Here is a 15335-nt window from a genome sequence, read left to right as displayed (position 1 = left end):
AAATGAATTATAGAGCGCTATGAACGTAAAGATACGCGAGGTGCTTCATGATACATGGATTAAAAACTCTAAATGTTATAACCTTGGTGTCTGGTTCAAATGTATGTCTCGTTATGTTTAGCTGCAGAAATTCTCTACGCACTGCAGTGGTGTGAAGAGATGGAACATTGCCCTCCCTTGGTGTCTGACTATCACAAAATGCTTCAAGACGGGGACATAGTTCAGAAAGTGCACTCAGACAGCTCTGGCGTTTTGGAAACTCTCTTCACAAGGTGAACCCATTTATCTATGCCCAATTTCCAATCTGCTTAAATTCTACCACATTGATTATTTTGTAATTAGTTTGTCATTAATTACTAATATCCATGTTTAGATGCATGTTAGAATGACCTTCCCTGATGGCGAATGTGCTAGATTTCTTTTTAATGAGTGCAATTAATCCAAGGTTCCGTTTTCGGTTATATCGCAGGTCACGAAAAGAGGGCGCCCTCTGGTCACTGACTTTGGCAAACTATATTCGGAATAGCAAATCGGTTGCCAGTCGCATCATGGGTCTCTATGATAATGTGGAAAGGTAAGAGAAGTACTAAAGGTTCGAGCAAGTGTTTCGTAAAAGGCTACCACAAAAGTTCCTTACATGTATTTAGACGAAGAACTGAGGTCATGAAGCCTGTATTATCTCCACACATTTCCATTACAGCACAGTGGAATTCTTTTCTTTACATATCCCAGCTGAGGAAGTTGGGGGTCAGAGCACAGGGGCAGCTATGATACAGCACCCCTGGAGCAGGGAAGGTTAAGGACCTTGCTCAGTCGCCTAACAGTGGAACTTGATGGTGCTGGGCCTTGGGCCTTGAACCCTGATCCTCCGATCAGCAACCCAGAGCCTTAACCACTTAAACCACCACTGCCCCAAAGAAGTTATAAAGATTAATATATGCTGAAATGCTCTGGTGTCTTTTTAAGGAGTCTTACTTTTTAAGAATACAAGAATTTTTTTTTTTTTTATAAGGCATTCCTTGGGATGGTAGAATGGTAATCTATTTTCAACAAAGTTACGTACTTCTACATAATTCTTTCCATGATATTTAGTTTTCGGCACTATAGTGCCACCCCCACATTTCCTTCTTCATCTAATACATTGCTATAAGGACAAATAGATACTAACTAGCTGTAATTCACACAGTATCTTTACTGTCCTTAATTTGTCAGTAATTCTGTTTCGCAATCTAAGTGCCTTTAAGTATTTCATTTGGCTTTTATGGTACATATTAATCCCCCAGCAAATTAATCTTTGTTTTTGCTTTATAAGATAAATCCATTTGACCACAATGGTGCTATTTTCAATACACTACCATGCTTTTTAATTAATTTAATACTCCAGTGCTCAGGGTGAATTTTAATGAGTGTAAGGCTAAAACACTAGCACTACTGGCTGGTTAGCTAAGTTGTCATAACTGCATCCAGGGTATTGTTTGGTTTTGTATCTGATAATTACCAAACAGTAGTCTTATTTAGCAGTTAGCAGTCAGTTACTCAAAAACTTCAAAGCCTATCAAATTAAGTATGTTCATGTGTTCATGTAGGTGCATTTACACTGATCAGGCATAACATTATGACCTAATATTGTGTTGGTCCCCCTTTTGCTGCCCGTGAAATATTTGGCATGCTAAATATCTGGACCTGTCGGTGATTCAGAATCCTGCTGTGTGAAATGAGTTCTGACATCGGCGAAGACCTACAGCCAGCGGTACAGGGCAGCGGGAAGTTCAGGGAGGAGTTATAGACCACAATATCAGCAAGCATGGCTTCAGTTTCGAAAAAGGCTCCTCCTCTGTCTATTTGGACCCAAGAAATGGAGGAAAGTTTGCATTTATACCGATCAGACCTAATATTGTGTCGGTCCCCCTTTTGCTGCCAAAACAGCCTTGACCCTTCGAGGCATGGACTCCACTAGATCCCTAATGGTGTGCTGTGGTACCCGGCACCAAGATGTTAGCCTCCATGGTCCCCATCTGGCAACTTACAAGACTTAATGGATACTTACAGGGCTTAAAGGATACTTTTGATAGATACTGACCACTGCAGACCGGGAACACCCCACAAGAGCTGCAGTTTTGGAGATGTTCTGATCCAGTGGTCTAGCCATCACAATTTGGCCCTTCATCAAACTCGCTCAAATCCTTACGCTTGTCCATTTTTCCTGCTTCTAACACATCAACTTTGAGGACAAAATGTTGACTTGCTGCCTAATATATCCCACCCACTAACAGGTGCCATGATGAGGAGATCATCAGTCTTATTCACTTCACCTCTCACTGCTCATAATGTTATGCCTGATCTCTGTATTTGGATACATCATTTTCTACAAACATATGAACTGACTGCAATTCCTTATCACCTCACTTTCGACCCATCCCCACACCCTCTGGCACCTGTTATCTCATCATAAATAACTGTAATATGTAACACACATGCTAAACTTACACCAGTTAGTAAGTATTGCATATGACAGTATATAATTCTTTGATGCATAATTTGCATGGGAGCATTTTCCCAAATGGTTGTCTTTCTTCTCAGTTTTTAAGGTGCAGGACAAAATAGAACTGGGGTATCTATAAAAAAAGGAAAAGAAAAGAGTGCATCTCTTGTAGTTGTTATTGGTTTTGTGCTGTGTTCGCTGTTAGGATAAGGTGTTAGGATAAGTGCTGCAACAAAGGCCAACAGCTGTCAAGGCTTCCCTTATTAGGAGTGTTTTGTGGGAACATTTTTATTTGCTCTTCTTTTTAATATGTGGAAGTGTTGGGTTTTTTTCCCGTATTGACATCATCTGCTGATACACGGATACAGGAGTAGTGCTGGTCTTGTACAGCTAGCTAAAACAAACTGTAAAGCACAGACAGCCTAAAAACAGCACCATTAATGTTGATGTCTTTTCTTTTCCTCTCTGTGTGTGTGTGTGTGTTTGTGTGTGTGTCAGTTTCTACCCTCTCTCAGAGCAGAACGTGAGCACTATACAGGTGCTGTGTCCGTATATGACTACTACAGAGAGAGAAGCACTCATCGCTCTGTCCATTGCTGAATTGCTCAACTGGCAGGAGAAAGAGCAAGACTGTGCACAAAGTAAGATTTGACCTTATAATTATATACGCTCCAGAATCCAGGTATTTGTCATCCAAATCTCTAGGATTTTTATCGGTTCACTTATGCCGAGTTCATGCTGCACGATTTCAGCCCTGATTGTCACTCGACCCGACAGGTTTCACGATATCGCCGACAGATGCCCGAAATCGGAGGCAAATCGGGGCTCGTTCACGCAGGTGACAATCCCGCAGTGTGAATTATCAAAGACACGATCTGAGAAAATCGCCGCTGTGTTGCCGATGCCCGTGAAATATTTGTCATGCTAAATATCTGGACCTGTCAGCAATTCAAAATCCTGCTGTGTGAAATAAGTTCTGACTGAAAAATACATCGGTAATGACCTACAGCCAAAGAGAGAGCAAGATACAGGGCAGCGGGAAGTTCTGGGACGAGTTATATACCACAATATCAGCAAGCATGGCTTCGGTTCTATTCGGTCTATTTGGACCCAAGAAATGGAGGAAAGTTTACACCGATCAGGCATAACATTATGACCATCTGCCTCCAGGCATGGACTCCACTAGATCCCTGAAGGTGTGCTGTGGTATCTGGCACCAAGATGTTAGCCTCCGTAGTCCCCACCTCGCTTAACTAAACTTAACAAGACTTAAAGGATACTTTTGATAGATACTGACCACTGCAGACTGGGAACACCCCACAAGAGCTGCAGTTTTGGAGATGCTCTGATCCAGTGGTCTAGCCATCACAATTTGGCCCTTCATCAAACTCGCTCAAATCCTTACACTTGTCCATTTTTCCTGCTTCTAACATCAACTTTGAGGACAAAATGTTCAATTGCTGCCTAATATATCCCACCCACTAACAGGTGCCATGATGAGGAGATACTCAGTCTTATTCACTTCAGATACAGGGCAGCGGGAAGTTCAGGGAGGAGTTCTAGACCACAATATCAGCGAGAATGGCTTCGGTTTTGAGAAAGGCTCCTTCTCTGTCTATTTGGACCCAAGAAATGGAGGAAAGTTTGCATTTATACCGATCAGACCTAATATTGTGTTGGTCCCCCTTTTGCTGCCAAAACAGCCCTGACCCCTCGAGGCATGGACTCCACTAGATCCCTGAGGGTGTGCTGTGGTACCTGGCACCAAGATGATCTCACGTGTGAACTTGCCTTATTTATCATTTCTTGCGTGCCTATGGTTGTGAAACGCAGTTTGCGGACCAGACAGAGTTGTCGTCGCCGATCCATCAGTGTGTGCAGTGTGAACACAGCAACAACTGAATGCTACCCCAGATAGTCATGCGGCGTGAACACAACGGTGATCTGATGACTTTGAAAATCGTGCAGTGTGAACTTGGCATAAGTATGGTAGGTGAATGACTGAATTGATTATGCAGAAACTAAGTTATATGCAGAAAGAACACACATTTAGTGTAGCTTGTTGTTGTTGTTGTTGTTGTTGCATGACTCCATACACTATGTACACCCTATACACTCTCTAGTTTATTACGATCACGTAGACACCCTCACACCTTCCAATCAGTGCAATGAATAACATCGTACAGATGCAATTCAGTTAATGTTCACATCAAAAGTGAGAATGGGGGAATATATGATCTCAATGACTTGATCTTCCAATATTTAACCACCCACTTTAAGATCATCACATGCTCCTTTTTCCAATCTTCCAAAACTTTTTCCAATCTTCTCTGGTAATTGGTCTGTTTCCAATCTTCAGCTGTTCAGTTTCAGTGAGTCTGTAGACTCAGATTCCTATTCTTGGCTGACATGAGTGACCCATGATGTGGCGATTTGATTCCGTAGCCCGTCCACCTCAAGGTCCAACGTGTGTTCTGTGACCGCAGTCGTAAATAGTAGCTTTTTGATTTAGTGTAGATCCTCTCGGCTCTACCCAGTCTGGCCATTATCCTCAAACCTCTCTCATCAGTCTACAGAAATCACATTTTCCCCAATCCAGTGAACATTATCTGATGCTCTTGACCTGCATCTGTGTGATATTATGCATTGTACTGCTGCGGCATGAATGGCTGATTGGATAATTGCATGGATCTGCAGCTGTACATTGATGGTGTTGTTATAAAGTGAACAGCGAGTGTATGTATGGAAGACAGCATGACTCTACAGACCTGTGGACATCCTATGAATTCCAACTACTTCATTTGCATTTGTCCTTCTGCATCTATAGCGATGTCTTTTTGTAGTATAGAGTTGGCAGTGCAGCATACTATCCACCAAGACAATCATGGACTCTTAAACTAAATAATGCTGAATACAAAATCTTTTGTATTTTTTAACAAGCCAAGAGTTCATATTAGATTAAATGTTTTAATTATTATTTAATAATATTAAAATTGCTCTTGACAAGAAAATTGGCTTGTTTTTTGTTTTTTTGTGTTTAGGTGTTTGGGCTTGTCTAGCGGTGTTGGATTGTTGCCTGCAGACTGCGACTCCTGTTGAAGATGAGATTCTGCTGGCTGTTATAGCCACCATGCTCGAGTGGCGCAACAGCAAAGAGGAATGGTTTCTCTTTAACAGGTTTGTGTATCTGGGTATAATCTGATCGGAAGATTGCCATCCCGGTGTAATGAATGATCATGTACTATCACCAAGACATGTGCTTTGTAATGCTTTGACATGCCGTCATCTTATTGCTGTTTTTCAACATAACAAAATGCTCAAACAAGCTACATGTGAAGCGAAGATTTAAACTTTGCTTTTGCCGCAAAGCTGTCCACCATAACAAGTTTCCGACTATTACAGAGATGCTCTATCGTTCATAAGTCCATTTACATAATTAAACCAGATCATAACATTTAAAGACACAGTATCAGACTTCATCATTCGGTTTGGGGACATATTTATTTGTATTCAATCCTTAGCCTCTGTTTCTAATCTGTTCATCATCAGTGACCTGGGGAAAGCGACTGCTGCACAGCTGGCCCTGCCTGTAGAGATGATGCGTTTCCTGTCTTGGCTGGTGAACCATTCCCCTACAGTCCTCGGCAGCACTCACTGGGACTTCCTACTCTGCTCCATGCTGGCCTGGCTGGAGGTAAGATGCTCCTTGTTTGGTAGTTGCTAATAGTTGTTTTGTCATCATTTATTTTAGAGAGCAAACATCAGAGCTGAAGCAGGCTTGTTCTCATATGTTTCCGTGTGTGTGTGTTTTGTCCATAGACTGCCAGTGAGAGCAGCAGAGCTTTCTGGAACCCTTGTGTGCAACAGTTTGTGCAGGCTAACTGCGAGCTGATTGTCACACTGAATGAGTTCTTCGCAGCACCACCTGCTGGTGTAATGGAGCAGCTGCCTCCTGATCTCAGCTCAGAATGGCAGGAGTTCTTCATGGAGGGAATCCACAATCTGCTGCTGCCTCTGCTCATCAAGATTCCCGGTGAGTCCCGCTTTATTTACAACTCATCTAGTTTTATATACACCACCCTTCAGCGTGGTTACAACCATCATGAAATTTTATTGATTTTGGACTGCGAAGTATGAAGGTCACGCTACAATTTATAAAATGTTTACTATTGACCAGTTGACGTTGGATATGTCGCGTCAAGGTTCATGTCAAAGCTCATTCAATTCCGTTTTAACAAGTTTCAATCCACATCTGCTGAGTCAGAGGCGTGATAGGGCGATGCCAAATTCAAGCCCGTACCTCATGCTGCCCTTATTTTACACTTCGGCTCGGTTTTATTTTTTAACTCGCACACAAGCGAAGTGTGAAAAACTCCACGGAAATCACAAAACCACACTTTCTGCATGTTGTACCTAATTCATAATCTACAAACACCAGCAAGGAGAAACAAAATAAACACATATATTCTTTTGGTTGTTTGCTTTACATCCAGTTGGTTGTATTAAGCGTACGTGGCATGTCGGGTTTTTGGGAACGTGGATCGGTGAATGCTGTGGTTTTTCGAGCGTCAGTGAGATAAAGGAAAAAGTAAATCAGTGTCTCCTCTAAGCTTATTCTTTTGCTGAGTGGCTTTGTATAAGCCTTAGGTGGACATTAGCTTTCACACTTCCAAGATGGTAGCTGTGGAGTGATAGTTAGTGGTAGGTACTGGGTAGAAATTGGGTAAAGGTGACCAGCAAGAGTTAGTTCATAAATCATCATAAAATATAAGAGGAAATATTCCAGCACATTGTTGTCATGGGGAAGACAATGGGCTCCTTAAAGTTGATATATTCCTATAATCTTGATGTGGTGTCAAAGTTTAGCCATATTTCTGTTATCTGGCATTTTTACAGAACTAGCATTTGAAGTCATCCCTGAGAAAAAACGCCTATATAAAACAAGTTTGAGAAGTCTTGCAGCTTTATTTATTTTTATTCATCATAACCCCTGATGAGGCAGCAATTTATTCCAACACTTGGCTTAAACTTGGAATCTAAACAGCTATCATTTCTATGAATAGCTGGAGTACTGAACACATGGTGCGTTTTAGTGCTGCTGAGCCTCATCTATGCAAATGATTTTCTTTTTCTTTTTCCATCCTCAAGCTTTCTGGCCTTAAAAGTTTCACATTCAGATGCTGTTGCAAAGCCGATTCTTTCATGCCTCCAGCATTAATACCTGACTCTGTTTTGTTTTTGTTTTTTTCGGTTTATTTGTAGTGGAGTTTTCAGAGCCAGATGAAGCGACGTTCCCAGTGGTTGTGGTGGAGGCGGTGGGTGAAGCTCTCAGGCACATTCCCATCCAGCTTCTGATACACAACACACTCCCAGCTCGGTTTGTTGCCGACCAGAAGAGCAACCTGCCTGATGCCCTGCAGACGCTGCTGAACACACTCACGCCGCTGCTGCTGTTCAAGAGCCGGCCGCTGCAGCTGGCTGTCTACCACATGCTGCACAAGTAAGTCGGTTACAATGCGTCAAACATTTCATTTGGTGTTGAGCAAGAGCAATAGAAAACATCCGAATAGCACATCATTTTTATTGGAACCAGAAGTTTAAGGTGTTCTTGTTGGAACAAATAAATATTTGTTGGGTTTTTTTTTTTTTTTTTTCTTTTCAGAATAATGCCTTCGCTTCCAGAAAGTGACAATGAAAATGCCAGCACCAAATCTGAAGACGAAGACGAGGAAGAGCCGTCCTTGTAAGTTGTGCGATTTTTGCACAGACAAAATAAAAAGTCACCCAGTCACATTATGAAATAGTGCTTGGACTGGTAAAAACCAAAACAATAGAGACCTTTTAGATTTGTTTTGCATTTTTAATCTTTGCATCGACGTGACCTTTTTAAACAAAACCAAAAGCCGCAAAGCTACGAGAATAACGATGGCGAAGTATGTATGTAAACAATCTAACTGAACTTTTAAATCGAACTGTGTACTATTAAACAGTCTATAACTGAAAACAACACATTAATCAAAAGATATCCCCAAGGTTGTGTTTATACAGAGAGCAAGAAAACAAAATCGATGTGATCAACGGTCTTTTGTTCTGCAGGTCTCCGCCGGACGCAATTATGACTATACTCACAGCTACAGAGGAGCTGGTGGACAATATTTTGGGTAGTGTACAAGTGGGCGAGTTTGCTGTTGTGCATCCTCTCGGCATGGAGCACTGTTGCATCCTGGGATATCTGTTAGCCTGGAAACTTCTTCTGGTCTTCTTTAACGCTGCACCTTCCCAGGTATGGCACCTGTCACACTCAGCAGCTCAGATAATTTTCTTTTTTCGGTCGCTTGAGGGTTTTTTTTTTTTTGTCTTTTGGTCAAGCATTTTTAACAGATGAGCATTGTTATTGTGTTTCTCTGTTTAACATGGCTGTAAGTGGGTTTACTGATCCTCTTTGTGTTACAGCTGCGTGTTCAATACTGCCTGCATTTAAAGAAGACCCGTTCGCTGCATAAGCTGCTGCCGCACCTATTTCGACTCATGCCGGAGAACCCAGCGCTGCCAGAAACAGCCAGCAGAGAGCCCAAAAGCTTCTTCACCGAGAGCCTGTCTCTCTCCCTGCATCGTGAGTATAGTATTCCTTTTAGGTTCATGTTCATCACACAGAGAGCCAAGAGGAATTTAAGTCTGGTTTAGACTCTACTTCGAAAACTTCAGAAGGTCAGGAGAACGTTGTGAAGGGAATGTGGGCCGGGCAGTTTGGGAAAGTGCTCCTCAGTCCGCCGCAATCAGCCAGCAGTGATGTATGGACGGGCGGAAACGAACGAGAGCTTCAGCTCTGCATCTTAAGAGTCTCTCATCAAAAGCATCTAATCACAGCAGCAGTGTTGGACTGTAGTGTCACTTCAAGTAGTAAAGCTATTAGCTTAAATACATTCCCACTAGCACAGCGATAGCACCACGTCATTTTAAATCCAATAGCTTATAATGTCATTCTATATGAGCTCATTCAGCCTTTCATTCAGCTTCAGTAACCGCTATATCGTGGGCAGGGTGGCATCCAGGAACACTGGGCAGGAATACACCCTGGATAAGTTGCTAGTTTATGTTTTTGGGAGGTGGGAGAAAACCTGAGACATTTGGCAGACACCCTTATCCAGATTACAATTTCAATTGCAATCACATTTTTTATACACCTGAGGGCCTTGCTCAGGGGCCCATCAGTGGCAGCTTAGTGGACCTGGGATTCAAACTCTCAACTTTCGGATCAGTAGACCAACACTGCCTGCTGCCCCTATCTTAGTTAGACTAGTTTATTAACCCAGAACAAGTTTTTTTTTATCTATTACACTATATAAAAATAATTGAATACAGGTGTTGTTGGACAGCAAGGTCCATAAAGACATGGATGAGTGAGTTTGGTGTGGAGGAACTTGACTGTCCTGCACAGAGTCCTGACCTCAACCTGATAGAACACCTTTTGGGATGAATTAGAGCGGAGACTGTGAGCCAGGACTTCTCGTCCAACATCGGAGCCTGACCTCACAAATGCGCTTCTAGAGGAATGACCAAAAATTCCCATAAACACACTTCTAATCTTAACTCTTTATTACTTTCATGTGCATGGAAAGGCAGACGTCCCAAAACTTTTGGCAATATAGTGTATTTAGTGAACATATCTCTTGTTGGTTGGTTGCAGTCACTTTTCTGTGGTTCTCTGGGGTTGTTTCAGTGTTTAGAGATGACTGGCCAGCTAATTTAGAAGAAAAAAAAGTATAAATTGTTTGCCTGTCCATTTTGATTGAATTATTATTTGTATTTAGCAAAAGATGAACCAAGATCATTCATTGCTGTAGCTTCAAATGTTAAGCTGCATTTCTCTGAAGGATATCTTTAATGTAGCTGAGCTAAATTTCTAACGTGTTGTAATTTAGTTTGAACAGACATTAAGAACCACATACTGTTCTGAAACACCATGACTGTTCCAGATTTCCAAAAGTTTGTTTTAGATGGTTTTCAGAAGCGCTCTTAATAGATCATGACATTTTGGTTGGATCTTGAAATTCATTATGTATTAATTTTTGTGTGTGTGTGCTCACTTGTGCGACAGAGAAAGACAGCTTGCAGTCCGAGGTTCCGCATTTGGCCTGCTCTGTGTACTACAGCGCTCTGAAGGACCTGCCTGCGATGGTGCGTCTGTGGTGGAACAGTCAGGAGAAGCGTGTGGTTAGCATCGTGGATAAATTTACCAGCAAGTATGTGAGCAGTGTGCTATCAGCACAGGAGATTGCCTCGGTGCAGTCCAGCACGCAGACGTTCGACAGCATGACGGTGAGACACAGTGCAGTAAACCCGATATCAGGCTTTCACATGCTGTGACAAACACAATGGAATGGTTTATGCTAAACTTCAGCTGGAGGAGGCTTGTTTGGAATGGCAGACAACTGCTCAGAAAAGGACTGTTAAATAAAACATAGCACTGGCAGTAATGCTGCTTTGATTCTCTCTCCACGGTTGCGATCTTGGAGTGTGTTCAGAAAAGCTGGTGGCATTAAAAATGGCTTGACTTCACTGAGCTGGAATACTGCCCTTGGTTTGGATCACAAGTGGACAAAACCTTTAAGAGGGTCCAATATAGCTATACAATTAGATTATTTAAAAATCCAAAGTGTTTTATGAGAGTCTGTGGGTGCTTTCCTATAGTATTTATCCACAGGGACCTTTCTTTGCATGCATATCCAAATTAATTTAGTAAACATAAAATGATAGCTGCTTTGCTTCCATATTTTTTTCTCAGTCAAACAAAAAGTCAAACTTCCTAAGCTGATTAAATGATCTGTTAAAAGAAGAGCTGCAGTTTATATAAAGCCTCACTTTTTGTTTGGATATGCCACGATAGTCATGGGTTGTGTGTGTGAGTGATATCCTGTTTTATATTATATATTTTTGGAGGAGACCTGGACATATTCCTTTATAAATGTCACCCTGAGTAACTTGTATTACCTAAAGAATGTTTGTTGAACTTTTGTGTGTGCACCAATAAAACGTATGTATTCCTTTACAGGTCAAAGCTCGCTCTGCCACAAGAGAAGTGATAGCGACATACTCAGTGGATGATATTTTTATTGAACTAGTGATCCAGCTGCCCCAGAACTACCCTCTGGGCTCTATTATTGTGGAGAGTGGCCGTAGGGTCGGAGTCGCAGTGCAGCAGTGGCGCAACTGGATGCTGCAGCTCAGCACCTACCTTACACACCAGGTATGTCTAATAACCTGCTTTACACCAAATACACTTCCAGTATTTAACCTTGATGTTGGAAAGGATGAACGAAGGATATTCATTCATTTTTGTTTTTACAACTATGCATGTCCAACATTTACGCTATATTAAGCATCCCATTAAGTGGTTAAGGCTCTGGGTTGTTGATTGGAAAACCGGCGTTCAAGCTCCCACCGTTGGGCCCTTGAGCGAGGCCCCCAACCTCCCTTGCTCCAGGGGTACTGCATCATGGCTGACCCTGTGCTCTGACCCCAACCTCCAAGAATGGAAAATATGAGAAGAAAGAAGTGCACTGTGCAATGATGTACATGTGACACATAAATAAATAAATAAAGTATTCTTAAATAAATAAATCTACTATTAGATTTATTCTAGTATAGTAATAGTAGTTTCTACTTCGTTTTGGATTGTGGCTGTGAGGATTTGCTCATTCATTAGAGATGCCAGGCACTGATGTTGGGTGAGGTCTGGGGTGCAGTCAGCATTCTGGTTCATCCCAGAGATGTTCGGTGGGGTTGAGGTCAGGGCTCTGTGCAGATACCTGGAGTTCTTCCACTCCAACCTTTGGCAAAACCATGTCTTCATGGAGCTTGCTTTGTGCACATGGGCATGTTGGGCATGTTACTTCCACCAATGGGAAATTGTAATGCTACAGCCTTCAGAGTCATACTTACTTAAAGTAATACAATTTACTATTAAATTTATATTTAATATTACATATTATTTATGACTCCCAGGTGACAATTCCTTTTAATAAAGTAATCGAGTTATTTCAATTCCTTGCATGTCAACTAGTTTCAAAGGAAAACTATCTGTCTAGAGCTATCTTAAATATCAGACTGTGTGTACTCAAATCCTAACACACTTGGCTTATAAGTTGTATGTGACTGTGTGTAGAATGGCAGTATCATGGAGGGTCTGGCTCTGTGGAAGAACAATGTGGATAAGCGTTTCGAGGGAGTGGAGGACTGCATGATCTGCTTTTCAGTCATCCACGGATCCAACTATTCACTTCCTAAAAAAGCCTGTCGCACCTGTAAGAAGAAATTCCACTCTGCTTGTCTGGTAAGTATCATACCTCAGCAGACGCTTAAACAATATAGTAAATTCTTTATCCTGTTTTCCAGTTGTTGTGTATAAGTATTCTTTTTGTGTGTGTTTGTTTTTTTTTCCAGTATAAGTGGTTCACATCAAGCAACAAGTCCACATGCCCCCTGTGTAGGGAGACCTTTTTCTAAACTCCATCACGGACAGCTGATTGAATTGTGAACCTGGACGCAATGGAGGGTAAAAAAAAAAGAGAGCGAGGAAACGAACTCAACCTATCAAATACATTTGTAAATAAAAATTTATACATCATATTGCGTGGGATAAAAGTTGTTTGGGCGGTGAAGCCCATTTAATGATCATGCAGGCACCTTTATCTCCTCATTGAGAAGAATGATGATCAAGACCCAGTCAAAATGCCATGAATGTGCTCAGAGGGACTGACACTGTATCCAAGCTGTCTTTACCTTTTGAATCCATACATTTGGATTGGACCAGACTGCCTTGTTGTGTCTTGTTTATTTTGTTTTGTCTCATTCCTCAACTATTATGCCTACTTGCTGATATCCTGATAAAGGTCCAGGACCGTAGCATTTAAAATATATATATATATATATATATTAAAAATAGTCTTTAATTTCATACATGAAGGGAATATTTTCATGTTGTTTAAATCCCTGTGCTGTTCTGAATGAAACTGGCCTTTATATCAGAATATTGAGCGGTGCTGTTTTAGGGACCATGCTGTGTAGACCCACCTCACTTTCTGATTTGAGCTTAAATGGTTAAATCATATTTCTGTTTTCATTTGCATTTCACTCTTCCTTCCTACTAATGTACAGATTGTTAATGCAATCGGAGAGCATATTAAGTCAGACATTTGCAATGCTTTTATCTTCTCCCTAAGGGTGCAATAAATTGATTGTTAATCATAATAACAGCACCGGTGTTAGGAGTATTTATCTTATGTATAAATGCTACTTAAAATCATTCATCTTCAGTAACAGGCTTTTGTCCTGGTGGAACTGGAGAATATCTCCGAAACACTGGGCACGAGGCGAGAATATACCTCGCGTACATTCGTTCGCACCTAGAGACACTTTAGTGTAGCCAGTTCACCTACCAGCATGATTTTGACAGGAAACCCACACGGATATGGGGAGAAGGTGTGAAACTTTACACAGACTTCGTACAACAAAGAAAACGTGACAGTAATGTAGCAATAATAACCAGCATTGCATGTTATTTTACCCACTTGCAAGAAATATTGTCATCTGGAAATGTATATAAAATACCCCGCATTGCCAAACGTTTTGGGACGTCTGCCTTTACATGCACATGAATGTAATATGGAGTTGGCCCGCCCCTTCAGCTTCAACTCTTCTGGGAAGACTTTCCACAAGATTTAGGAGTGTGTTTATGGGAATTTTTGGTCATTCCTCTCTAAAAGCGCAAGTGAGGTCAGGCACTGATGTTGGACGAGAAGGTCTGGCTCTCAGTCTCCGCTCTAATTCATCCCAAAGGTGTTCTCTGGGGTTGAGGTCAAGACTCTGTGAAGTTCCTCCACACCAAACTCACTCATCCATGTCTTTATGGACCTTGCTTTGTGCACTGGTGTGCAGTCATGTTGGAACAGGAAGGGGTCGTCCCCAAACTGTTCCCACAAAGTTGGGAGCATGAAATTAGTCCAAAATGTCTTGATATGAAGCTGAAGCATTAAGAGTTCCTTTCACTGGAACTAAGGGTCCGAGCCCAACCCCTGAAAAACAACACCTGAATTCAATGATTTGAAGGGGTGTCCCAAAACTTTTGGCTATGTAATGTATATGATGATTTAGACAAAAAAAATTTTTTTGCTATGGTTTAAAGCTATGGAGGCCGTAATAGGAAGAGTGCATTATGTTTTTGTCCCTCAGTGTAGACCAGGGAATAGTGAGAGATGACAAGAGTTTGTGATCAAATCACAGCCGAACAATCTGCTGAATGGTAAATATTTGATAGAGGTCGTCAGTGAGGATCTGTGTGCCGGATAAACAAATAAGATAAATAACAGCCTGTCCCTGTTTGCCCTGCTTGTATCTATTTACAAAAAGTTTTGTCTCTTAAACACGTTCAGCATTTAGTTAAATGTCCAATCAATGACCCTGACACTCTCGGTCATTTCACAATCCATTGCTGTATTGCTGATCGCAAATTGTACAATTAGTGTATTGGCTATTTCTTTTCTTGTTACTGTCACAGTACTATTCTGCTTCTGATTACTGTTATATTGTCAACTTGAATGTCTTTGTGAACCAATTTTCATGCCATTCGAGTTTCCATTTTCCAATACCATTTTAAAATCTACTTTTAACATTTATCCTCAATTATGTTATTCCATAGTAGTAAATGCTTTATAAATGACCTAATTAACATAATGTGTCACTAAATTTGACCAAGACAGGAAAGAAAATCCCCAACATACAAAGAAATGTGTGTTAAAGAAATTCATGTGCCGAATTGCTGTATGTGATCTAAATAAAAGACAACATTTGTCAA

General features: G+C 41.3%; 1 protein-coding gene across 2 annotated transcripts in view; it reads left to right on the top strand.

The window, feature by feature from the left end:
* Positions 1-15335, top strand: part of ltn1 (listerin E3 ubiquitin protein ligase 1) — a 26246-nt gene extending 10911 nt beyond the window's left edge. The window contains exons 17-30 of one of the 2 annotated variants that reach the window (XM_058411556.1): positions 122-272; positions 470-574; positions 2981-3123; positions 5524-5659; positions 6032-6176; positions 6302-6515; positions 7745-7982; positions 8145-8225; positions 8579-8765; positions 8936-9095; positions 10581-10801; positions 11535-11729; positions 12648-12815; positions 12926-15335. In XM_058411556.1, coding sequence (XP_058267539.1) covers positions 122-272; positions 470-574; positions 2981-3123; positions 5524-5659; positions 6032-6176; positions 6302-6515; positions 7745-7982; positions 8145-8225; positions 8579-8765; positions 8936-9095; positions 10581-10801; positions 11535-11729; positions 12648-12815; positions 12926-12988 — 2207 coding nt within the window. In that variant the 3' untranslated portion in view covers positions 12989-15335. The remainder of the gene's footprint in view (positions 1-121; positions 273-469; positions 575-2980; positions 3124-5523; positions 5660-6031; positions 6177-6301; positions 6516-7744; positions 7983-8144; positions 8226-8578; positions 8766-8935; positions 9096-10580; positions 10802-11534; positions 11730-12647; positions 12816-12925) is intronic. The other variant, XM_058411559.1, reaches the window with a different exon arrangement.

This window comes from Hemibagrus wyckioides, linkage group LG16 (genome assembly GCF_019097595.1).
Source record: "Hemibagrus wyckioides isolate EC202008001 linkage group LG16, SWU_Hwy_1.0, whole genome shotgun sequence".
Taxonomy (NCBI): domain Eukaryota; kingdom Metazoa; phylum Chordata; class Actinopteri; order Siluriformes; family Bagridae; genus Hemibagrus; species Hemibagrus wyckioides.
Note: the sequence above shows the minus strand (reverse complement) of the source record. Positions and strands in the feature narration are given on the sequence as shown.